This window comes from Lepidochelys olivacea (assembly GCF_965140295.1).
Source record: "Lepidochelys olivacea isolate rLepOli2 genome assembly, chromosome: 1".
Lineage (NCBI taxonomy): Eukaryota > Metazoa > Chordata > Testudines > Cheloniidae > Lepidochelys > Lepidochelys olivacea.
The window spans coordinates 109,991,573-110,016,950 of NC_140411.1; the positions used below are offsets into that span (position 1 = coordinate 109,991,573).

General features: G+C 48.7%; 1 protein-coding gene across 2 annotated transcripts in view; it reads left to right on the forward strand.

The window, feature by feature from the left end:
* COL4A2 (collagen type IV alpha 2 chain) overlaps positions 1 to 25,378 on the forward strand; it is a 246,015-nt gene that overhangs the window by 45,644 nt on the left and 174,993 nt on the right. For both annotated transcript variants that reach the window (XM_084610484.1, XM_084610485.1), the window contains exon 4: positions 21,726 to 21,806. In XM_084610484.1, the coding sequence (XP_084466610.1) occupies positions 21,726 to 21,806 (81 nt within the window). The remainder of the gene's footprint in view (positions 1 to 21,725; positions 21,807 to 25,378) is intronic.

Here is a 25,378-nt window from a genome sequence, read left to right on the forward strand (position 1 = left end):
TAGGCAAAGCCCCCCACCTTTCAGGTTGCAGGGGATGCATTTTTGCATAGTAATTTTTCAGGGTAGAACTCAGTTTAAAGGTCATTATTTTAATGACCAATTGTTCCAATAGAGAAAGCAGCCAGCAAATGTTACCTCAGAGGAAAGTGGGAAAATACACTTACCCCACATACACAAGCACATGTTGAAGGTAGGAGGGGAAAAGGAGCAGCCAGGAGAAATTCTACCCGGGTTTTCTACCCTGGAAAAGCCTCACAGTACTGCCCTAGCACCAGCGCATCTCTGAGCAGGTATAGGTAATAGAGTAGTAAAAGCAGCGGCAGGCTGACATTTAATACTTTCATCATCACTAGCACCAGTGTAATTGCACTGCTTCTTGTTCAATAGCAAAAGCCTTGTTTGCACAGGTAGGTTTTGGAAATCTCATAGGTTCAGATGAGCTTCAAAAATTTTGGATATGTATCTGAACCAGAGTTGAACCCCTAAACCTTTCAAGGTTTACCACCACTTACAGTAATGTGTTCTGAACTAACATGGTTAACTGAGAGCTCCCTCTATTTGCCAAGTTTTGTAGGTGAATACACTAGACAGGTCAAATACAGGATTGGTTTATAAATAGACATGCTTCAAAAACACTTCCCCATACATGGAATAAGATCTAGACTTCCTATGTTTCTATTGTTTAAAGCAAATGATATCATTGCTTGGATGTCTTTCCAGAGTTAATGGAAAAAAAGGCTTTGGAAACCGTAGTTAAATATAGGAATTAATACTTTAGCGAGTAGGGTGCTGTATAGAATTTATTCTGTGCTACCAGTACATAAACAAACTGCTGTCTTTAAGCGGAGGCAGGGGGAATATACGCCTATAATATAAAACATTGGACAAAAGCCAAATTCAGATTAAAGGCTGGGCTGACCGTCTCTAACTCATTCCATTGTGGAAAAAACTTGGCTCCAGATCATAGTGTAGTGTTACTGTACATACCATGGGCTTGCAGTCTCCACTGCCTTAGACCTTGCATAGTCACTTACACCTGTGCAATGTGAGTGCAAAATGTTACCCAGTCAGAATGGTAGCATTTTACCCCCACTTTGCACCCATTAGCATAGGTACAAATGACTACACATGGTGCAAGTTAGTGGAGAACCAGGCCTTATGGGCCAAATCAGGCCCTCTGGTAAACTATGACCTTTTGCTAGAAGGGTGTTGTGACAAAGTTCCTCCTCTACATTGGTGGGTCTTGCGCTTATTGGCGGATTTGCTCACCTTGGAGCTTCACAGCTGCCCTCAGTTTGGCCATTTTCATGAACTCACAGTCCAGGTCAACTCCTCCTGAGTCTGACCAGGAGTTGGGAGGTTTGGGGGGGAACCTGGGTCCACCCTCTACTCCAGGTTCCAGCCCAGGGCCCTGTGGAATGCAGCTGTTTACAGTGCCTCCTGGAACAGCTGTGCAACAGCTACAACTCCCTGAGCTACTTCCCCATGGCCTCCTCCCAACACCTTCTTTATCCTCACCATAGGACCTTCCTCCTGGTGTCTGATGATGCTTGTATTCCTCAGTCCTCCAACAGTATGCGTTCTCACTCTCAGCTCCTAGTGCCTCTCACTCCCAGCTCCTCACACGCACACCACAAACTGAAGTAAGCTCCTTTTTAAAACCCAGGTGCCCTGATTAGCCTGCCTTAATTTATTCTAGCAGTTTCTTGACTGGCTGCAGGTGTTCTAATCAGCCTATCTTAATTGTCTCCAGAAGGTTCTGGAACCTTCCCTGTTACCTTACCCAGGGAAAAGGGACCTATTTAGCCTGCTCTCCTATTGCTACCCTCTGGCCTGGGCTTTTCTTGCTTTTTGTCCCTGCTTTCGGCTTCCCCTTCCCCCCAACCAGGCCAGACACTCTCCCCCTTTCTTTTCTTTTGTTGTTTTTTTTTCTTTCTCCGCTGTTGCTAGAGTGCTGGCCAGCTGCCGGCCAGCCGGCTGTTAGCCCCCCCTGCCCACCCTCAGACGCTGCTGCCGCTCCAGCTAAACCTCCCCCCCCCGAGAGGGGGGGGCTGCTGACCCACTCCCCGGAGGGGGGAAGTGGAAGGACCCAGCCCCCAGACCCAGCCGCTTGCTGTTTGTCTGCGGACCCATCTCCGGTTGAGAGGAATCTTATCACTTGCTCCGGCATTTCTGGAATGCAAAAAAGAAAACCCGGAACAGACAGAGAAACAGCCGTTTACCAGAGGAACGCTGCCCGGGGAACTTACAAATCGCCGTGGAGGGGGCCCAAGACTGAGTAACTTTTGAACTGTGCTCTCGTGTGGGGGGAGGCTTTGACTGTGTCGTGACTGTGTTTGTAGGGACACACGGGGTGTGGCACGGAGCTGCCCCCCGATCCATCTGTGTCCTCCCAACCCCCACACTACCATCTTCACAACTGCCTCCTCCACCGTCATTGCTGGCTGTTTAACATCTGCCTCTGGACTTAGCTGCTCGCCCTGATTCCACCGTGTGGGCCAGAAGCACCAGCCAACCAAACAGGACTCTCTGGACAAGCGTACGGTGGTTTATGGCCCCCCCCCAAACTGCCCATCCCACAGCCTGTCCCTTTTTACCTGACCCCAACTCCTGTTAACCACCTGCCACCGCCCTCACTGGGGCATCGGCAATGGAGGGCACCAGGGTGACCTCTGCCGCTGCCATGCCCACCGCCTCCCCAGACTCTAGGGGAGCCCCCCCAGCTAGCGGGAAACACCAGGGCAAGAAGAAGGGGAAGGGCCCCGCTAAAACCACCAGGCCCTCCGTGGCAGGGGCCACCCCCACTGCTGCGGCCCCGCCACCGACCACAGCATCCCTCCCCGGTGCCCCCTTCACCAGCTCTGCGGGTGTCCCTCCCTCCCCCCCAGGATGTATGCCCGGGTGGCGGCAGGCCCCCCGCCTGCCGCCTCGTCATCTCTCCCTCCCACCGCCTCTGCCACCATCAACAGCGGCCGGGGCCCCTTCCCCACCATGACAAGGAAGCACGGTGTCCGATGCCTCCTGGTGCCCTCCTCGCCCCACGTGGAGACCTGCGTGTGGGTGTTGGCGAGGGTGGTGGGGCCCTCGGCCATTGTGGCGGCCTCCAAAATGTATGGAAAGGTTATCTTCTTCTTAGCATCGGAGGCTGCCGCCCAGGAGGCGGTGGGGGAGGTGTTTGTCCCCCTAGAGCTACTAGAGGACCTGGGCGTCCACCTGGTCCTGACCTCTGTCCCTCCTTTTCTCCTCAGTGCTGCCCGGTTACCCGCCCTTTCCACCCTGGGGAAACCTGTTTCTGTCATCAGCCCTCTCCCGTTGGGCTGCAAGGACCCCACCCTCCATCACATCTTTTCCTTCCGCTGGCAAGTGCAGCTTCTACTGCCATCGGCAGTGCGTGACGGAGAGACGCTTGAGGGGTACTTCCTAGTCCCCCACGAGGGGACCCGTTACCAGGTGTATTTCTCCACGGGGGAAGCCCGGTGCTACCTCTGCCCGGCAAGGAGGGGCATCTGGGATCCCCGAGACCCGGCAGGACATCGGCCCCGTCATTGCCGACGCCCCTGGCCACCCGATACCCGAACCCGCCCCCCCCTCCTCTTCGGACCACCACTTCTCCCGCTCAGGCCCAAGGGGCACCTCCCCTACAACGCCCAGACGAGCGGGAGAGCCCCGCCCTCGCTGCTGACAGTCTGGTGGGGCCTATGGAGAAGGGTATGGCAGAGATACCACCAGACATGGGAGAGAGCCTGCCCCAGGGAGAATCCTCCCGCCCTTATGCCGCCCCACCATCCCCCCCCCCCCCGCCACCCCCCCAAGTCCCTGAGCCATTGCCTTTACCCGCTGACATGATCCCTGCTAACCAGCCCCCAGATGATGACATGGAGGGCTGGGCCCTAGTCCAGGGGAAGTGAGGCAAGCGGAAGGCTCGAGCTCCGCCTCATCTAACTGAGGCGGAGGCCCCCCGGAAGACCAGGAAGGGGGGCACCGATGCCGAACCTTCTGCTTTGCCCACGAGTCTCCCATCCACCAATGTCAGCCGGGAAAGACGAGGTAGCACCGGAAGGTAGTGTCTCCCCTCCACGGGAGACCCTCCCCTCCGAGACCCTCGAGGAAGCCCCTTCTGTCCTGACGCTACCCGAAGTCCCTGTGAGCCCCGAGGCAACTGTCGTGGTGGATGCCAGCGGGGAGAACCCCGGGGCGACGGAAGTGTCCTCTCCTCCATGTTCGGGGAGATAGAGGCCCTAGATATGACCCCGGTCACCCAGGGGGAGGACGACCTTTTGCCACCAAACCTCGATTTGGGTGACCTCACTCCACTCCTCTTTTCCCCATGCTCCCTCCCCCCTAACTGCTGCTTCTGCTCCCACCTGTGAGGAGGTCCTGGACTCCTCCATTGACCCGGCCGCTGATGGCACCCCGCTGACTAACATCGAGCCTGCTCAGGTGACAGCCGGCGCCATGCAGCCGGGACACGAGTCGCCAGGGGCACCCCCTGTTGGTGCGGAGCAATAGATTTCCTTCCCGGGCGGGGACCCAATAGAAGATAATCCACCTCCTGATGCTGTGGCCGCTAAATCCACCATAGAGCCTGCGCCCGGTATCACTGAGAGCTCCCTCCCCACCCCCTTAACCCTCAAGTCTGATCGGGAGGCACCACCATCCAGCTGCTTGCCTCCCGAAACCCAGAACCTCGCCTCTGCCCCTACCCCTGCCCCTATCCAATTTACCTCCTGCAATGTTATTGCCGCCACCGGGGCTGTCTCCTTCCCTTTCCCAACTGATGACCCCCAGGGAGCGGCCTTTGTGTTCTCCTGCCCCGACCCATTAGGAGCTGCTATCTTCCCTCCACCGCCCCCTATGGCCCCAGAGCTTGGGGTGGGCCTAGAACCTCCATCCCATCAGGCACCCCGTCAGGGGTCCGCACCCTGCTTGTCCGTTTTAGTGGGCCACGGGGCTGCACCAAGGGCCCCGCCGAGAACAACCGGGAAACCGTAACCCCACCCCCCCATGAGCTGCGAGGAGAGCTGCGGAAGTTTTTAGAGGATGTCCGTGGCTCCCACAACAAGGTACAGCTTGCTCTCCAGCGATGGGGGGATTTTTTTCAAATGCTCTGGGCCACAAGGGCCCTCATGGGGGAAGGTAAAGGGATGGGGAAGGAGGATGCCGCGGCCTACTGGCGGGTCCGCGTCTTCTGTGACCAATTACTCACCTACGGGATGGGTCAAGTACTGTTGCGCGGCCCGCTGGGGGATGCGAGCGTCCCTGCCAGTGAGAATCCCCCCTGGCGCCCCCCATGACACCTCTCACCATCACAACGTTGAACAGCCAGGGTTGTAGGATGGCTCTCCACAGGTCCCAGGTGCTCTCCTTCCTTCGAGAGGGAGGGTACTCTGTGATTTTCCTGCAGGAGACCCATACGGATCCGACTGCCGAAGACAGTTGGCGGCTGGAGTGGGGGGACAGGGTCTACTTTAGCCATTCCACGATTCGGCAGGCTGGAGTGGCGACCCTGTTCTCCCCCGACCTACGGCCCGAGGTGCTAGGGGTCACCGAGGCCATGCCGGGTCGCCTGCTGCATCTCCGGATCCATATAGAGGGGCTCATGGTTAACCTCGTTAACGTCTATACCCCGACATCGGGCCCGGAGCGGCTGCAATTTTATCGGCAGGCGTCCGCCTTCCTCGGCACCTTAGATTCTCATGAGTGCCTTGTCCTGGGAGGGGATTTTAATACCACCCTCAAGGAGCGAGACCGCTCGGGGACCAAGCAGAGCCTGGCCGCCGCGGACACCCTCCGGGAGATAGTTGAACATCACTCCCTAGTGGACATCTGGAGTGACCACCACCCGCATGACACTTCCACATTCACCTTTATCCGGGTGGAGGCCCATCGGTCGAGCCACTCCCGGTTGAACCGCATTTATTTATCACGCTTCCATCTCTCATGAGCCCACTCCTCCAGCATTCAGTTGGCCAAATTTTCTGACCATCACCTAGCCACCGTGACAGCCTCCCTCTGTGCGGAGACGCCGGAGCCGGCCTATTGGCATTTTAACAGCAGCCTGTTGGAGGATGAGGGCTTTGTGACGTCCTTCCGGGAATTCTGGCTGGCCTGGCGAGGGCAGTAGCATGGCTTTCCCTTGGCACGGCGATGGTGGGACCTGGGGAAGGTGCGCGCCCGGCTTTTCTGTCGCAACTGCGCCCAGCTTTTCTGCCGCAACTACTCCCGGGGCACCAGCCGACAGAGAAATGTGGCAATAGAGCAGTTGGAACGGGAGGTCTCAGAGCTGGAGAGGCGTCTGGCCGCCAGCCCCGAAGACCCGCTCCTCTGCGGAGCGTGCCGGGAGAAGCGGGAGGAGCTCCGGGCCCTCGAGCACCATTGGGCCCGGGGCGCCTTTGTTCGATCCCGCATCCGCCTCCTTCGGGAGATGGATCACGGCTCACGCTTCTTCTATGCCATGGAGAAAATGATGGGGGCTGGGAAACACGTCACCTGTCTCCTGGCAGAAGACAACACCCCTCTCACGGAACTGGCGGAGATGTGCGGGAAGGGCTGAGCCTTCTACACAAGTCTTTTCTCCCCGGATCCGACCGACCCTAGCGCTTGCAGAGTGCTTTGGGAGGAGCTCCCTACAGTCAGCGTGAGCAACCGAGACCGGCTAGAGTTGCCTCTCACTCTGGCCGAGTTCTCGGAAGCCCTCCGTCGTATGCCCACTAATAAGTCTCCAGGCATGGACAGGCTAACCGTGGAGTTTTACCGTGTGTTTCGGGACATCCTCGGCCCAGACCTAGTCACTGTCTGGGCCGAGGCTCTGCAGAGCGGGGTCCTCCCTCTTTCGTGCAGGCGAGTTGTGCTCGCCTTATTGCCGAAGAAGGGGGACCTCCGCGATTTACGAAATTGACGTCCCATCTCACTCCTTAGCACGGACTACAAAATCGTAGCGAAAGCAATCTCGCTGCGGCTAGGGTCTGTGCTGGTGGACGTGATCCACCCAGACCAGACCTACACCGTCCCGGACCGCAGTATCTTTGATAACCTATTTATGGTTCGGGACCTTTTGGAACTCGGGCGTAGAGACAATCTGTCGTTCGCTCTCCTGTTCCTAGATTAGGAGAAGGCATTCGATAGGGTGGACCACGGGTACCTCCTGAACACTCTGCAGGCGTTTGGCTTTGGACCCCAGTTTATGGGTTTTCTCCAGGTGCTCTACACTTCCACAGAGTGTCTGGTTAAGCTCAACTGGACCCTGACCGAACCGGTCAGCGTCGGGTGAGGAGTACGGCAGGGGTGCCCCCTCTCGGGCCAACTGTACGCTCTGGCGATCGAGCCCTTCCTCTGTCTCCTCCGCAGGAGGTTGACAGGGTTGGTGCTGCGGGAGCCGGAGCTGCAGCTGGTCCTGTCAGCGTATGCTCATGACGTGCTCCTCGTGATCCAGGACCCCGGTGACTTGGCGCGGGTGGAGGCTTGCCAGGCCATCTATTCGGCAGCCTCCTCCGCCCGGGTCTGCTGGGTCAAGAGCTCTGGCTTGGCGGTAGGAGACTGGCGGCAGGCGAGCTCCCTCCCACCCACGCTTCAGACCATCCGGTAGTGCGCGGGTCCGCTGCTCTACCTTGGTGTTTACCTTTCTGCCACGCATCCCTCTCCTCCGGAAAACTGGGAAAATTTAGAGGGCGGGGTGATAGAGCGGCTCCGGAAATGGACGGGACTACTCCGATGTCTCTCTCCCTCCGAGGGAGAGCGCTGGTGCTTAATCAACTAGTCCTGTCCATGCTCTGGTACCAGCTCAACACCCTGGTCCCGGCTCCGGGTTTCCTGACCAACCTCCGGACATCAATTCTGGGGTTCTTTTGGTCAGGAACGCACTGGGCCCCTGTAGGGGTTCTTCATCTGCTCCTGAAGGGAGGAGGACAGGGCCTGAAGTGTCTACACACTCAGGTCTGTGTCTTCCGCCTCAAGGCCCTACAGAGGCTGCTCTATGGTGCAGGCAGTTTGGCGTGGAGCACACTGGCGCACGCCATCCTGCGCCGCATCTGAGGGCTCCAATATGACCAGCAGCTCTTTTATCTCCGGCTGGGAGGTCTTCCGTGAGACCTCTTGGGGCTGCCGGTCTTCTACCAGGATCTCCTCCGGACTTGGAAACTGTTTTTAACGACCAGGTCTGGGGCGGCCACCAAGGGGGTAGATCTCCTCGCGGAGCCCCTGCTACACTACCCCCAGCTCCATGTGCAGGTAGCGGAGTCCCGCTCGGTGCGCCAGAGCTTGATCCTGGCAGAAGTCACAAGAGTCATAGACCTCCTGGACTACGACCGGGGAGACTGGCTGGATCCCCTGACGCTCGCCCGGCGCATGGGGCTCTCCAGACCTCGCACCCCCCGGCGAGTACTTCAGGAGGCTTTGCCGCCCGCTGCTCAAGCTTACCTCAACCGGGTCCTGCTCGAGGGCACGCCCTGCCCACCCTCTACCCCAGGCCTGCCGGACCTTTTAATTGGACCCCTGCCCCGCAGACCCAATCGACCCCTTCACTGCGAGCTGGCTGCATGAACTGCAGCTGGTATGCTTCCAAACCGCGCCAAGGAAACATCTATACACGCTCGTGCTCCACACCCTTCACGCCCTCACCCTAGTGTCCCGCCCCGACACAAAGTGGCGAGACCTTCTGCCACCTTTGGAGGGTGAGCAGCCCCGGTGGGCCAGCCTATATTCCACCTTGGTTCCAAGGCCTGTTGGGGACATCAGTTGGCAGCTCCTTCATGGAGCTGTGAGCATGGGCACGTACTTGGCGTGGTTCACCCCTGTCCCAGACACTTGTCCCTTTTGTGGTGTGAGGGAAACCCTGGCGCACGTATATTTGGTGTGCGCCGGGCTGCAGCCCCTGTTCCAGCTCCTCACAAATCTCCTGTTACGTTTTTGGTTGCATTTTTCCCCTCACCTTTTTATTTATGCACTCCCCATCCGTGGCCTCACAAAGTCACGGGATCTCCTAGTTAACCTCCTCCTGGCCCTGGCTAAAATGGCCATCTATAAAACCAGAGAGAGGAGGTTGGCCGATGGAGTTTCGTGTGACTGTGGGGCCGTTTTCCGATCCTCGGTCCGTTCACGTATCCGGGCAGAGTTCGTCTGGGTGGCGTCCACCGACTCCCTTGATGCTGTTGAGGAGCAGTGGGCGCCGTCCGAGGTTCTCTGTTCGGTGTCCCTGTGCAGGTCCCTTTGTCTGACCCTTTGATTGGGGGAGAGAGTAAGGGACCACAGCCCCAGCCATTGCTGCTGCAGACACCACCACCTTAGAGGGGTCCTTTCACACGTGGGTGCACGTGCCTCCCCCCCGGATTGTCCACCCCACAGCCTGCCCCTTTTGTTGGGTGCTTTCAGAGGAGGGAATTGTTGGTGACACTTGGGCGTGGCGCCACGTAACTCAAAGGGGTGGAAGACCACAAGAGTCGATGAAGCCCCCTCGCTCTGGGCCACCAGGTAACTCGGAAGGGTGGAAGACCACAAGAGTTGAGGAAGCCCCCCGCTCTGGGCCCAGGCAAGCTTGAACACTTCCCTCCCCTGAAGCTAATGAGAAAACAATTGTGATTGGTTGCTGTGTTACACATTGCGTATGCTGCTGTTTTTACTTTGTAAGTGTGTTATACAAATAAAAAAAAAATCTTTTGCTTCAAAAAAAAAAATTACTCTCCTATAGCCATCTAGCCCGACCCTCTCACAGTATAAATCAAAAATGTGTCCTAAAGGCAGCAGAATCAGCTCCAGATTGTTCTGTTGACCAGACCCCTCCCCAAATACAGAAGTTACTGGGGATGTTATTCTCCTATCTGTGGATGCCCCAGCATTCTAAGAAAGTCCTCTTTATCTTAAGGTGTCTTCAGAAAGCTGGTACACTTACGCAGAGCCCAAGGACTGCTCCCTCGGTCTCTTTCTCCCATCGCATCACATATGCTTCAGAAATAACTAACTTAAATAGCAAAGATAAATTAGAAGTTTTAAATTTTTACTGTATTGATTGGCTTTTTACACTGGTTTACATCATATTTTAACATACATGTATTTTCCTGTTTGTTTTTAGCACCCATTTTAAGTTAATATGTAATCATCTCCCTGCAAGGGACAATTCAGCAGAATGCAGCTTCTCATAACTCTGGAGTGTCCACATAGTGGCTTCTTCAGGGATACAGAAGGGGGAAGAATGCTATGGAGTATGCTGCTTGCATACAACCTTTTGTTGTCTAGGGGTGAGATTCCCCCATAGAGTTTCTCAAGTATCTATACTAGGCATTTTTAACTAGGCAGTTTTTAAAATTTATTGTGTGGCTGACATTTTTAAAGGTCTTACTAAGCCGAATGTGTCACAACAGTGCCTTCTGGATTCTGTCTGGTTTGTTTTATAAATATGTATTTAGGATGAAAGCCATGCAAAGTTAAAATTCTTATGGAAAATCACAAATCTCTTGTACATGGCAGTCTTCTTATGTTTGTTATTCAACTCTGCCTAAAGTCTGGGACAAGAATGCTTTATAAATTGAGGCAGCAAAAGTAAATAATTCTCCAAATATTGAGAGATTACTATGGCATAATTGCCAAATCTAACTTTTAAATGAAAGTAAACCATACAGCCAGGGCCGGCTCTACCGTTTTTGCCTCCCCAATTAGTGAAAAAACCTGTCACCACCGAATTGCCGCTGCAGACGGCGGAACAGAGAAGCCGCCGTCGAATTGCCGCCGCCACAGAATCACTGCCGCCCCTTTCTGACTGCTGCCCCAAGCACCTGCTTGGAATCATAGAATCATAGAATATCAGGGTTGGAAGGGACCTCAGGAGGTCATCTAGTCCAACCCCCTGCTCAAAGCAGGACCGATCCCCAATTAAATCATCCTAGTTAGGGCTTTGTCACCTTAAAACTGACCTTAAAAACTTCTAAGGAAGGAGATTCCACCACCTCCCTAGGTAACGCATTCCAGTGTTTCACCACCCTCCTTGTGAAAGTTTTTCCTAATATCCAACCTAAATCTCCCCCACTGCAACTTGAGACCATTACTCCTCGTTCTGTCATCTGCTACCACTGAGAACAGTCTAGAGCCATCCTCTTTGGAACCCCCTTTCAGGTAGTTGAAGCAGCTATCAAATCCTCCCTCACTCTTCTCTTCTGAAGACTAAACATCCCCAGTTCCCTCAGCCTCTCCTCATAAGTCATGTGTTCCAGTCCCCTAATCATTTTTGTTGCCCTCCGCTGTACTCTTTCTAATTTTTCCACATCCTTCTTATAGTGTGGGGCCCAAAACTGGACACAGTACTCCAGCTGAGGTCTCACCAATGTCGAATAGAGGGGGACGATCACGTCCCTCCGTCTGCTGGCAATGCCCCTACTTATACGTCCCAAAATGCCATTGGCCTTCTTGGCAACAAGGGCACACTGTTGACTCATATCCAGCTTCTCGTCCACTGTAACCCCTAGGTCCTTTTCTGTAGAACTGCTGCCGAGCCATTCGGTCCCTAGTCTGTAGCATTGCATTGGATTCTTCCGTCCTAAGTGCAGGACTCTGCACTTGTCCTTGTTGAACCTCATCAGATTTCTTTTGGCCCAATCCTCCAATTTGTCTAGGTCCCTCTGTATCCTATCCCTACCCTCCAGCATATCTACCTCTCCTCCCAGTTTAGTGTCATCTGCAAACTTGCTGAGGGTGCAATCCACACCATCCTCCAGATCATTTATGAAGATATTGAACAAAACCGGCCCCAGGACCAACCCTTGGGGCACTCCACTTGATACCGGCTGCCAACTAGACATGGAGCCATTGATCACTACCCGTTGAGCCCGACAATCTAGCCAGCTTTCTATCCACCTTATAGTCCATTCATCCAGCCCATACTTCTTTAACTTGCTGGCAAGAATACTGTGGGAGACCGTGTCAAAAGCTTTGCTAAAGTCAAGGAACAGCGCGTCCACTGCTTTCCTTTCATCCACAGAACCAGTTATCTCGTCATAGAAGGCAATTAGATTAGTCAGGCATGACTTGCCCTTGGTGAATCCATGCTGACTGTTCCTGGTCACTTTCCTCTCATGTAAGTGCTTCAGAATTGATTCCTTGAGGACCTGCTCCATGATTTTTCCAGGGACTGAGGTGAGGCTGACTGGCCTGCAGTTCCCAGGATCCTCCTTCTTCCCTTTTTTAAAGATGGGCACTACATTAGCCTTTTTCCAGTCATCCGGGACTTCCCCCGATCGCTATGAGTTTTCAAAGATAATGGCCAATGGTTCTGCAATCAAATCCGCCAACTCCTTTAGCACTCTCAGATGCAACGCATCCGGCCCCATGGACTTGTGCACATCCAGCTTTTCTAAATAGTCGCGAACCACTTCTTTCTCCACAGAGGGCTGGTCACCTCCTCCCCATGCTGTTCCGCCCAGTGCAGTAGTTTGGGAGCTGACCTTGTTCGTGAAGACGGAGGCAAAGAAAGCATTGAGTACATTAGCTTTTTCCACATCCTCTGTCACTAGGTTGCCTCCCTCATTCAGTAAGGGGCCCACACTTTCCTTGACTTTCTTCTTATTGCTAACATACCTGAAGAAACCCTTCTTGTTACTCTTAATATCTCTTGCTAGCTGCAACTCCAGGTGTGATTTGGCCTTCCTGATTTCACTCCTGCATGCCCGAGCAATATTTTTATACTCATCCCTGGTCATTTGTCCAATCTTCCACTTCTTGTAAGCTTCTTTTTTGTATTTAAGATCAGCAAGGTTTTCACTGTTAAGCCAAGCTTGTCGCCTGCCATATTTACTATTCTTTCTACACATCGGGATGGTTTGTCCCTGTAACCTCAATAAGGATTCTTTAAAATACAGCCAGCTCTCCTGGACTCCTTTCCCCCTCATGTTATTCACCCAGGGGATCTTGCCCATCAGTTCCCGGAGGGAGTCAAAGTCTGCTTTTCTGAAGTCCAGGGTCCGTATTCTGCTGCTTTCCTTTCTTCCTTGTGTCAGGATCCTGAACTCAACCATCTCATGGTCACTGCCTCCCAGGTTCCCATCCACTTTAGCTTCCCCTACTAATTCTTCCTGGTTTGTGAGCAGCAGGTCAAGAAGAGCTCCGCCCCTAGTTGGTTCCTCCAGCACTTGCACCAGGAAATTGTCCCCTACATTTTCCAAAAACTTCCTGGCTTGTCTGTGCATCGCTGTATTGCTCTCCAAGCAGGTATCAGGGTGATTCAAGTCTCCCCTGAGAACGAGGACGTGCGATCTAGTAACTTCTGCGAGTTGCCGGAAGAAAGCCTCGTCCACCTCATCCCCCTGGTCCGGTGGTCTATAGTAGACTCCCACCACGACATCACCCTTGTTGCTCACACTTCTAAACTTAATCCAGAGACTCTCAGATTTTTCTGCAGTTTCATAGTTGAGCTCTGAGCAGTCATACCGCTCTCTTACATACAGTGTAACTCCCCCACCTTTTCTGCCCTGCCTGTCCTTCCTGAACAGCTTATATCCATCCATGACAGTACTCCAGTCATGTGAGTTATCCCACCAAGTCTCTGTTATTCCAATCACGTCATATTTCCTTGACTTTGCCAGGACTTCCAGTTCTCCCTGCTTGTTTCCCAGGGTTCATGCATTTCTGTATAGGCACTTGAGATAACCCACTGATCGCCCCTCTTTCTCAGTATGAGGCAGGAGCCCTCCCCTCTGACGCGCTCCTGCTCGTGCTTCCTCCCGGTATCCCACTTACCTCAGGGCTTTGGTCTCCTTCTCCTGGTGAACCTAGATTAAAGTCCTCCTCACTAGGTTAGCCAGCCTGCTTGCAAAGATGCTCTTCCCTCTCTTTGTTAGGTGGAGCCCGTCTCTGCCTAACACTCCTCCTTCTTGGAACACCATCCCATGGTCAAAGAATCCAAAGCCTTCTCTCCGACACCACCTGCGTAGCCATTCGTTGACTTGCACGATTCGACGGTCTCTACCCAGGCCTTTTCCTTCCATGGGGAGGATGGACAAGAACACCACTTGCGCCTCAAACTCCTTTATCCTTCTTCCCAGAGCCACGTAGTCTGCAGTGATCCGCTCAAGGTCATTCTTGGCAGTATCATTGGTGCCCATGTGCAGAAGCAGGAAGGGATAGCGATCCGAGGGCCTGATGAGTCTCGGCAGTCTCTCCGTCACATTGCGAATCTTAGCTCCTGCCAAGCAGCAGACTTCTCGGTTTTCCCGGTCGGGGCAGCAGATAGATGACTCAGTCCCCCTGAGGAGAGAGTCCCCGACCACCCACCACCCGCCTCCTTCTCTTGGGAGCGGTGGTCATGGAACCCCCAACCCTAGGACAGTGCATCCCATGCCTTCCAATCGGCGGAGTCTCCTTCTGCTCCTTTCCCTCAGACGTATCATCTGGTCCACTCTCCGCATTAGTACCTGTGGAGAGAACGTGAAAACAGTTACTTACCTGTATCTGCATTGCTGGTGCATGGACGTTCCCCTTTTTTCTTCTGGAGGTCACATGATGCGAAATTTCTTCACCATCCTCCTGTCCCCGGCGTGCAGCCTGCTCTGAATCTTCAGAACCTTGTGCCCGTAGAAACATATCCTGACGTCTGTCCAGGAAATCTTCAGTTTCTCTTATGCAACGCAGGGTCGATACCTGTTGCTCCAGACCTTGAACCTTCTCTTCCAATATGGAGACCAGCTTGTACTTTGTACAGACAAAGTCGCTTCTGTCCTGTGGAAGAAAGACAAACATAGCACATCCAGTGCAGGTCACAACAGCTGAACACCCCCCCCCCCATCCATATTACCTTCCTTCTACGAGCTTCCTCAGGAGTTGCAGTAATTACTCAGAGAATCCGGCAAGATGTAAGCCTCAGTGGGCTCTCCCCAGGCAAACTCCTTCTGTTAGCTGCTCAGCTGGTTCGCAGCTGACTGGCTTTTTATACAGTCAGGCCCACTTAAGGCTCACCTGGAACAAAGCACTCCCAGTTCCCGCCATTTTCAAACAACCAATCAAGCACACAGTCAAACTGTCCTCACAACAAACACTCAGATACGAACACTCAGCTACTCACAACAAACAAACACTCAGATATTCACCTCGGGCCTGAAGCCCGTCCTGCATACAGCCTCCAAACAATGAATGTTATCAGCTCTCTTCTGGCTTTCATAGGATACTAAATGGTCTGTGAAAGTGCCCCTCCCTTGTAGCAGTTGCCAGTCATCTGTCCATCAGACCCTGTTGAGAGAGAGACTCTCTTATAACTTCTTTTTGGGAGATGCAGCACCCCTAACCTACATTGCTAGTCTCACAGTGTGTGCTGAAAGCTGGGCAGGCAGGCATTTGGCTGGCTACGCTTCCTTGTCAGCCCCTTTTGGGCTTGTTAGAACCATAGGTAACATTATAGCTCCCCTTTCTCCCAAGGAGTACAAATAGTGGGGGTCTATCTGCTCCTTGTACGCTCTCTCCCTCTTTGCACATCTACACAGAGGGGGCCAGAATCAGCACCTAACCAAACTGCTCATTCATTCAGGTCTACACTACAAAGCCTATGTCTGCATAGCTATCCCAGCTTAGCCCCCAGGGCAGATGCAGCATGCCAACAGAAGGAATTTTTCTGCCAACATAGTAACACCATCTCCCTGAATGATATTAGCTTTACCAACAAAAACATTCTGCTTTTGGCATAGTTGTGTCTGCACAGGGCTTTTGCTGGCATAGCTGTGCTGGAGAGGGAGTATGGTTCCCCCCTCCCCCACACACACACCTTGATCAACATAGCTCTGGATCAAAGAATATTTTCACATTGGCCTACATTAGGAAAAAATAATAATCAGATCTACATGATAGTGAACATATGATTGAATCTTAATATTCAGAAGGGTGCACTGTCATTTTGCATATATTGTAGAGAATACACAGAACAGTTTTTCAAAACCACCTGCTCTATAAATATGGCTGGTGGCCAGGGCTGTTCTTTGTGAAAAGTCCTTCCCCAAATGTGTACAAATGTAGGTTCCAGTTTCTTTCCAATGAGAGAGACACATGTTGCTCTCCTTAGTTTCAATGGGAATTGTAAACATGCAGAATTTGGCCCTTGATATGTAGGTCAAGCGCTGAAGTTATGGTAATCATGCATCAAATAAAAAAAGACCAGGCTTTCTTAGGTAAAAAAGAGGCTGTCTTAGCCAAACAATTCTCAGAATATTTGGAGAGTATATCCACACCTACATGCTTTCCTTCCTCTCAGACAGCTGCCAATCTACATCTCCCCATCCTCTGGAAATCCAGGCCAATTAAGGTCTTAAGCTTTGACTTCATAGAAGACTTACTGCCCAGTACTCTTAGTCGCTGCTGGATTGAAGGCAGCCAGAGCTTCAGGTGACTGCTTCCCATCACACCCCGACAGTCCCTGCGGCGTGACTGCCTGCAAAGGTCAGGGCTCAGCCTCTAACCTGATAACAAGCAGATCAGTGCTGGTGTAATCCGTGGCACCCAATCAGCAACACTTTCCAGGCTGGTTTTGAATGATTTGTTTATACATTTTGCTAGGAGAATAATTTGGCATGCCCAGGACACAAGGTGTATTCTTTTTTAAATAAAGCCATTTTTGAGTGATTACACTTGTAATACAGAGTAATTCATCTGAAACCACTGAAATGCCCAGGTGTCCTCTTTCTCTATAACACATGCACAGGCTCTTTTTCTTTTCTTTTCCTTTAAAGAAAGCAAAAGAAAGAAACACTTCCAGGTTCGGATTTTATAGACAGTGTTTCAGATCAGCATGAGATTTTACAGCTGAGTGTAAATCCCCTGAAACTGTGCTTATAGATGAACTAGCAGATCTCACTGGTGATGCTATAATGTTCTGCTTTCAAAGGCGTGTTTGGAATCCAAAATTAACTCTCAAGCCAGAATCTTAGGTCAGATACCCTAATATGCCACCCATTGCCATACCACACAAGTATGAGGTTTGTCGGCACTACCAGTCAAACTTAGCTTTACATTAAGCTCCCAGACTTTCTAAATCCCTCTGTAAATCTTAGCCTGGCATAGATGCTGTCATAAATATAAAGGGAAGGGTAAACCCCTTTGAAATCCCTCCTGGCCAGGGGAAAGCTCCTCTCACCTGTAAAGGGTTAAGAAGCTAAAGGTAACCTCGCTGGCACCTGACCAAAATGACCAATGAGGAGACAAGATACTTTCAAAAGCTGGGAGGAGGGAGAGAAACAAAGGGTCTGTGTGTCTGTCTATATGCTGGTTTCTGCCGGGGATAGACCAGGAATGGAGTCTTAGAACTTTTAGTAAGTAATCTAGCTAGATATGTGTTAGATTATGATTTCTTTAAATGGCTGAGAAAAGAATTGTGCTGAATAGAATAACTATTTCTGTCTGTGTATCTTTTTTGTAACTTAAGATTTTGCCTAGAGGGGTTCTCTATGTTTTTGAATCTAATTACCCTGTAAGATATCTACCATCCTGATTTTACAGGGGGGATTTCTTTATTTCTATTTACTTCTATTTTTTATTAAAAGTCTTCTTGTAAGAAACTGAATGCTTTTTCATTGTTCTCAGATCCAAGGGTTTGGGTCACCTATGCAAATTGGTGAGGCTTTTTATCCAACATTTCCCGGGAAAGGGGGGGTGCAAGTGTTGGGAGGATTGTTCATTGTTCGTAAGATCCAAGGGTCTGGGTCTGTAGTCACCTAGGCAAATTGGTGAGGCTTTTTACCAAACCTTGTCCAGGAAGTGGGGTGCAAGGTTTTGGGAAGTATTTTGGGGGGAAAGACGCGTCCAAACAGCTCTTCCCCAGTAACCAGTATTAGTTTGGTGGTGGTAGCGGCCAATCCAAGGACAACGGGTGGAATATTTTGTACCTTGGGGAAGTTTTGACCTAAGCTGGTAAAGATAAGCTTAGGAGGTTTTTCATGCAGGTCCCCACATCTGTACCCTAGAGTTCAGAGTGGGGGAGGAACCTTGACAGATGCTGTGACTGAGAGAAAGAATAAAGTTGATAGCAAGCGAGTACAGTTATTGCCAAGGTATAACATGAAATTCTGCAATAGTATCAAAGACAATATGGGGCATGCAGAATCTGTTGATAGCATATTGCAATATTTTGATTATAATCTCCTTAATTTTTAAAGCTGCATGTAAGGAAATGGCCTATATTTCCTGTTTTTGATATACTAGTAGAATTGTACTGGGAGCCTTGTTCTGTGTTTGGCTTTGTTCTCTGTCAGAATACCAACTGTTAGGGGTTTGAATGGGCATCCAGGGATGACAATGACTTAAGTGGATTATTTTGTGTTAAATGCTAGCAATAAAGAAAATAATTAATACATACAGAAGCTTGAATGGTTAGTGAGTGTTTGTTGTTGTTTTAATGATTTTTGCTTGAGAAAACCGGATTCAGGTCAAAACTGAAAGTCTCTCCAAATTTTCTGCAGAGAATTGCCTTTTGTTGGCTGGACATGCACTGGCATAAGAAATATTGTCTTGGGACAAAACGTCTGAGAACAGAGAGGACAAAATATTCTTTGTTTTGGGACACATGAGCTTTATACTTCCATTTTTACATACATTTGATTAATATTAAATATGCTAATGTTTTATTCACAAGGTTCACAGACATTACTGGCAGTTTCACATTCTCTTATTTGTACATAAATAGTAAAGTCTATCTTCATCTGCAGCAAAATGTTACACATTAACTCCATTCCCTTCTCCAAACATATGTAACTCCCATTGACATTAGTAGGAATCACCTGCACTTAAGGAGAGCACAATACACTTCAAAAGAATTTCACTGCTTGCTCTGCATATAGTATAAGGAAAAGATCACTCTAACCTTAAATTACTTATTTTTAAATGGTCTTCAACATACCATGGGAAATTATTTGTGTGTCTAATATCCAGTACATACTAACCCAGTCTGTAACTCCAGTCTGTCATTGCTTTTGCATACTCATTAGGTCTGATATTGCAGTCCTTACTCAGACTGAGCCCTTACTCATGTGAGTATCCCAACAGAGCTCAATGTAGAGTTGAAGAATAATGCTCAAATATATCAACCTTTCAATGATATAACTGTGCAAAGCCAAAGTCATTAATGTGTAATGCATATGATAGCTAATGACTAGTGATGAAGAAAATGACTTAGAATCAGTTTAAATAATGAAGAGCTGAAGGATTAGTAGTAATGACTAAACAATAAAACTTGATCAATAAATGATTTAACTTGATTACAAACTATAATTCTCACTGTACCTTGGTCTGACTGTGTTTAGACACTGTAAAAACTCTCTCTTGGCTATTGAGTGAATATATTTGTACGAATAAAAACACCCTGCACTTATGGTGTAATACCTTCCACCTGAAGATCTCAAAGCACTTTCTGTAATTAATCTTCACTGTACCAAGACTTAGGATTTCAAAAGAATATGGTTGCCTTCAGATAATAGTTGCTATTTAATGACAAGAAATTGCTAGAAACTTCCTAGACCAGCGGTTCTCAAACTTTTTCTTTCTGAGGCTCCCCCCCCCACCTCACCCCCATGCTAAAAAAACTCTATGGCTGGGTAGTGCCACAACTGTTTTTCTGCATATAAAAGCCAGGACCAGCATTGGGGTGTAGCAAGCAGGGCACTTGCCTGGGGCCCCACACCAGAGGGGGCCGCACAAAGCTAGGTTGCTCAAGCCTCAGCCCCAGGTGGCAGGGCTGGGAGCCTGGGCCTTCAGCCCCACACAGTGTGGCTTCAGCTTTCTACCCCAGATCCCAGCAAGTCTAACACTGGCCCTGCTTGGCAGCCCCCCTGAAATCTGCTCATGGCCCTCCAGCAGCCCTCGGACCCCTGATTGAGAACCATTGTCCTAGACCATCACCAAGATATGAGAGATTAATGTCACCTCTGACCTCAGATTGTTCTTCAGCAGACTTCTTGAATTTTAAGCTACAGCTTTGGTTCTTACCTTCAATTTAATTGCACAAGCTCCTGAAATGTCATTTAATTGTTAACACAGTTTTAAGATAGTCAGCTCAGTTTTCAATAAGTCAGGTTTATTCACATAAACAATTAAATACATTTTTCTCAAAAATTATAGAAATCAAATAAAAAATACTTTGTATATCTCTAAACTTTTGTCCCTAGAGTTTGGGGCTTTTTGAATGACAATGTCTTATGTCATACTCTAACTTGATTGCCCTTCCATCGTGTGTGTATGTGTGTGTGTGTGTATATATAGCATTGTTTACGTAACCTTTTAACAAGAATTTTTTTACAAATTTACACTTAAACACTGGGGGGGGGGAACCTTATGTTACAATTTCATAATAATTTCAAAATAAATGACAATGCAGTAACACTACATCAGTGAATTATAAACATTTATAGATGGAAAAGTGGAAAATGTTACCTCTAAAACTCAGAAGTACAAAAGGCCAAACCCAGGCAAGAAGAGCCCAACCATAATCCAGAATGGAAAATTAGGGTCAGTCTCAAACATTTTCCCATTGGGTTCTCTACCTTCTAGATACACCTTCCAGATTTTTCTTTTGGTTATCCCAAGAATTTTTCTACTTAAAGGACATAAAAAAGAGGAAAAGGAAATTAAAAACTTCCTAAAATTATGGAAGCAAACAATTGGTGTCACCACTTTAGCTATGAGTATTGTTCCAATTTTCAAATTAAAAGCTGGAAGGAAGGATGTCACATAAACCATAGCCCCTGAACATTTTCCAATACATGTGTAAACAACTGCATTTTTCCCCACAAGTAAACAAATATACCAGCTTCCAAATTTCCAGTGAATTTTCTTTTTAGCAATAATGTTTACCAAATTCAAACCCACACCACCAATTAAGAGAAAAACTCTTTGTTGTTAGTGATTACAAAATGGCCATGACTTAGTCACTCCTGTATGGTATAGTCTAAACATATTCTCCTTCTCAAATGGTGCAGAATTCCGTGAATGAAGTGGGGGAGTATTATGTCTGGGAGATTATTTTCTGAAACAAATATGAAATCTTTTGGGAAGCTGAAGACACAATTTCAGTTCCTAGGACACATTTTATCAATTTAGCTATCAGGTTTCATCAAACTTGGGGAAAACTTTGAATCCAAATTAATTTAAATCTTGTATGCCTTAAAACTAACAAAAAAGGAACTTAAATGTATGAGAGCCATGAGAGCCTCACAACAAATGTGGGTGTTTGCTTTGGGAATCTAAATTATTGCATGCAATAAAACTTAGACTATACTGGATATGTCTTGACAATACAATAACAATTAATACCAGGTATTGAATGGCCCACTGCATTGATATATATGACTTATACAATACCCCCCCAAAGAATTCAGCAGCTGTGCTTATGTAATACAGATGTTTGCTGGAGGCATCAAAAAGATGTATGAGACATACTACTCACAATGTGGAGTTATAACAACATTTAGAAATTCTATATCCGTGTAGAAAATCTTGTCACAGTAGTTCGTAGTGTTAATCCCCTAATGACAGTTTTGAAATTTCCTAAAATTTAGACTCAATGCTTTTTTAGGCTGTTATGGTTTTTGCTAAAATGTGTATAACTAGGAACTGGAAATCTACTAATCCTCCTCCTTGGAATGAATGAATTAAGAAGGCCTAGTCTTTGCTTGGGACAACTCCCAGTGAGCTTACCATTCCAAGTATATGTTTTACTATTTTCTCCTATGTACTGTAGCTGACTTCATTTAACATTTTTGTGTGCATTCTGTTTTCAGGGTGGAAAATCTTACACAGGACCATGTGGAGGAAGAGACTGTAGTAGGGGATGTGAATGTTTCCCTGAAAAAGGGGGCCGTGTAAGTACCAATGTCTTCCTATCCAGACACTTGTATGTTGCACTGTAGAGACCAGATCCAAAATCCACTGACATCAGTGAACTTTGGATCAGTCTGTAGGAGTTATGTATGTTAAATAATACTCTTGCTGAAAAAGAATATCTTATTATTTGACTTCACTATAGTTCCTATAGCAGTTTTTAGATTGTTTGAATGAAGCAACTAAATGCACATCTGAAACTAAGATTTAATTAAGAAAGAAACATTCTGGAACAAAACACAGTACATGGCACTTGCGTGGAGGATTACAGGATTATTATCAAAGGTCTCTTTCATTATGCAGCATATTAGAACTAAGTTATATGGCAAACCATTTCTCCCTGGCTTTTTATGAGGCAAAGCTGGCCTGGATCATATGGCAATGTTAAGCAATTATAAAACCATTCAGTAACCTTCAGTTTTATCAAAATGTTTCTACAAATTGGGCATGGGGGTAAATGTATACTCAGTCCTCATTATTTGCATTAAAGCAGAAGAATATCAGGCTTGTGGGATTTAGAACTTCCACAGGAGGGGAGCCATTTGGGACTGTGTGGAATGCATTGGCACGAAGCAGAAGGGGCTGAAGCAGTGTTTTGAGGGGAGCAAGTAAAGGATTGCAGGATGAGGCAGTTGCCATGCAAAGCTCCTAACCTGTGCAAGGGTGCACATCCAATCCTGCATGATTTAGGAGCCCTAAATGGCAGACTCTGCTACATCTGATACAGTAATTCAGCCCTTTCTGCCCCCTACTGCTAAGAAAAGGTTAAGAGAGGCAGGCCACACATCCTTGCTGCTGTCTTGAATCCCATGTGAGCTCCCTTTTTCCACTTTCCACTCAGTTTGTGCCACTTCAATTTCTTGTTACAGTCCTTGGGCTTGACTCTGCATGACAGTAGAAGAGGAAGGGTGGTAGGCCACAAAAGATGTCGGGCCTCCTCTGCATAGGGTGTTGCTACTTGCTGTCCTGAGACATAGATGATGAAGCAACACATTACCAGCAGTACTCCTGCTCATAGCAGAAATACTGATTGCCCATATCAACATAAGGAGAACGCCTCATTACCATATAGTGGATTAGGACGGAAGAACAGTGTAGTAGTCATGTTCAGTCACCATGTCCCTGGAGGCCTTTTGGATATTGAGCCCCCATATGGAAGGGGATATGTGCAAGGTCATTAAGTGCTTTTAATTACAATGACTAGATCCTGCTCCAGTTGAAGCTGATTTGGGAGCAGGGGCCACTGACTTAATTGGTGCACATTACTCTCTCTGCAGCTACTGCCTCTATATCTATTCAGTCAGAGTGCTTCGCTCAACAGGTGTGCATCTTCCCTGCACATCCTTCTTGGTGCACTGTAGGATAAAACTTTTAGTGGTGGTAAAAGGATTCATGAAGTTGGGTGGGTTGTACTTTTTTTTCCTTTGTAATTTTGTTTATTATCATCTTTGTGACAGAAGCCAAGTATCAGATTTCTTATAGCCATTAGAGTTGGTGGAAAGAGTTACTTGCTGAAATACTGCCAAGTACTGTGACTAAAACATTTTGCATTTTTGTATTGGCTGACCAACCCTTATTTCACAGGTTGCTGAATCTATTCAAGAGGAGAAAAGAGCAACCAAACAAACACCTGTGTAGGGCAGAAACTTGAAAATACTAAAATAGCAAAGTAGAAACTCACTCAATGTGCCCTAGTGAGTGGAAGCCCACTACAAATTAATTTGTGAAAACTATCAAATTAGGGCAGTTCTGCAGCACTCACTACCCTCAACTCCCTTTGACTTAACTGAGAGTTGAGCAGGCTCCTGATGCCATTAGGTCATAGGTAAGCAAACATTGAAAGCCAAGGAAGATCTATTACAAAACATACTTTCCTCATTTATTTTGTTATTTGTGGTTCAGTTTTAATTAGAAATGTGTGAATAATGGAAAAGGGTATATTTTATTTTATTCAAAGAACTTCACAACATGTTTACAAAATTATTTTTAGTTCTGTAAAACATCACTTTGACACCGTGTGCACTGGATGCATTTAGTATTTGTTGGCCTCTTCGGCTGTCACAGACTCAGCTGTACATCTGGTTTAAGCAACAACTTTTTGCCACTAGAGACTCTGGTTAAATTGGCATAGAGTTTGCTCTCATGATAGTCCTCAGAGGGAATATTTGTTCAAACAAAACCTCAGTATAAACTGGCCCAGTGCTCATTTTCTGTTCTTGAGGTGACTCACTACATGCACAATAGGCATGTTGCCTATTAGTTATCATTCACAACGAAGTCTGGAGAAGTTGCATGGAGTCTGCTTGTCCCGTGACTAGCTGTGGCTGGCATAATCAGCCTTACTTTGAAGGGCATTTGGAATTCAGCGCAGTCAACAGACAATTGGATAAAGAAAACATGAAGCTCTGATGCTAATTAGCATTGCTGCCACTGGGTACAATTTAGAATTTGGTGGAGAACTCTTTCTTAATAAGAAGTCTTTCAAGCCAGAGAAGCAGTACCACGCCTTTGGATTGCTGCTAATGACTATACATCAAAAACTTCTGACTGAAGTTAATTCATCAGTACATTAACAACTTTACAAATAATTGTGAAAACATCTGTGCTGGCTGGCAAGATCTAAAGGGAAACTTGTCATTAATTTTACATATATAAAGTTTCAGCCTTTTCTGCCTTACTTTGCAGCTCCTGCCACAATCAACTCCTCCCTTCCTCCACCCTGAGCCTCTATGCTGCTTAGTACTGGTACCTGGCCAGGAGCAGATGTAAGAGAGCAGGTGCCAGAGAGGCTTCCTGAAGAGTAGGTGCCCCTAGTGACTCAGAGGAGCTAGTACAGCTCCTGCTAACCATCTGGCTTGATGAATGAGGATCCAGCTGGGTTGCAGGAATGAGTGCCAGGGCTGCCAGAGGCATAAATATCATGTGACATGGATGACAGTTGGGAGCTCTAGGTCTCCATCCCCCCGACCATGCCAAACATGGGGAGGAGTTGCTGGAGCATGCTGCCTACTGGTTGTGGTGTATGGTTCCTATGAAACTATTGCCAGGTGGCACAAGTTAGAGCAACCACTGGCAGATCTTGTGCAAAGAACCAAGGAGCCATCACTGATTGCTGGTTTTCAGCTTTTCCTCCTTTTCTTCTCTCATGGCTGTTCCAGGTGGCCGTGTGAGGGCAGAAGCCATACTTTAAGGGCTACCCTAGGGTCAAAGAGAGTCAGATGAGCTCCTGCAGACTTGCAGGGAAGCAGATAAAGAACGAGCGAGAGCCACTATCTTTATTCCCCTGTAGTACCAGTGGACTTCCTGCTGAGCAGTTGAAAAGGAAGAGACACCAGCTGCTCAGAGTGCTCTTTGCTCACATCAGAGCTGCTTCTGGGGCTGCACAGGAGGTGATTGTGAAGGTAGTGGGGCCCAGATCTGTACAGGAACTTAGGCATTGCAACTCCTCACTTTTAGGCACCTAGCCGCCCTGTGGAATCCACAAACCCTGATGAGGTGCCTAGGTTCCTTATACAATGCATGGGGGAAGAGAGTCACCTGAGAATGCAATTCA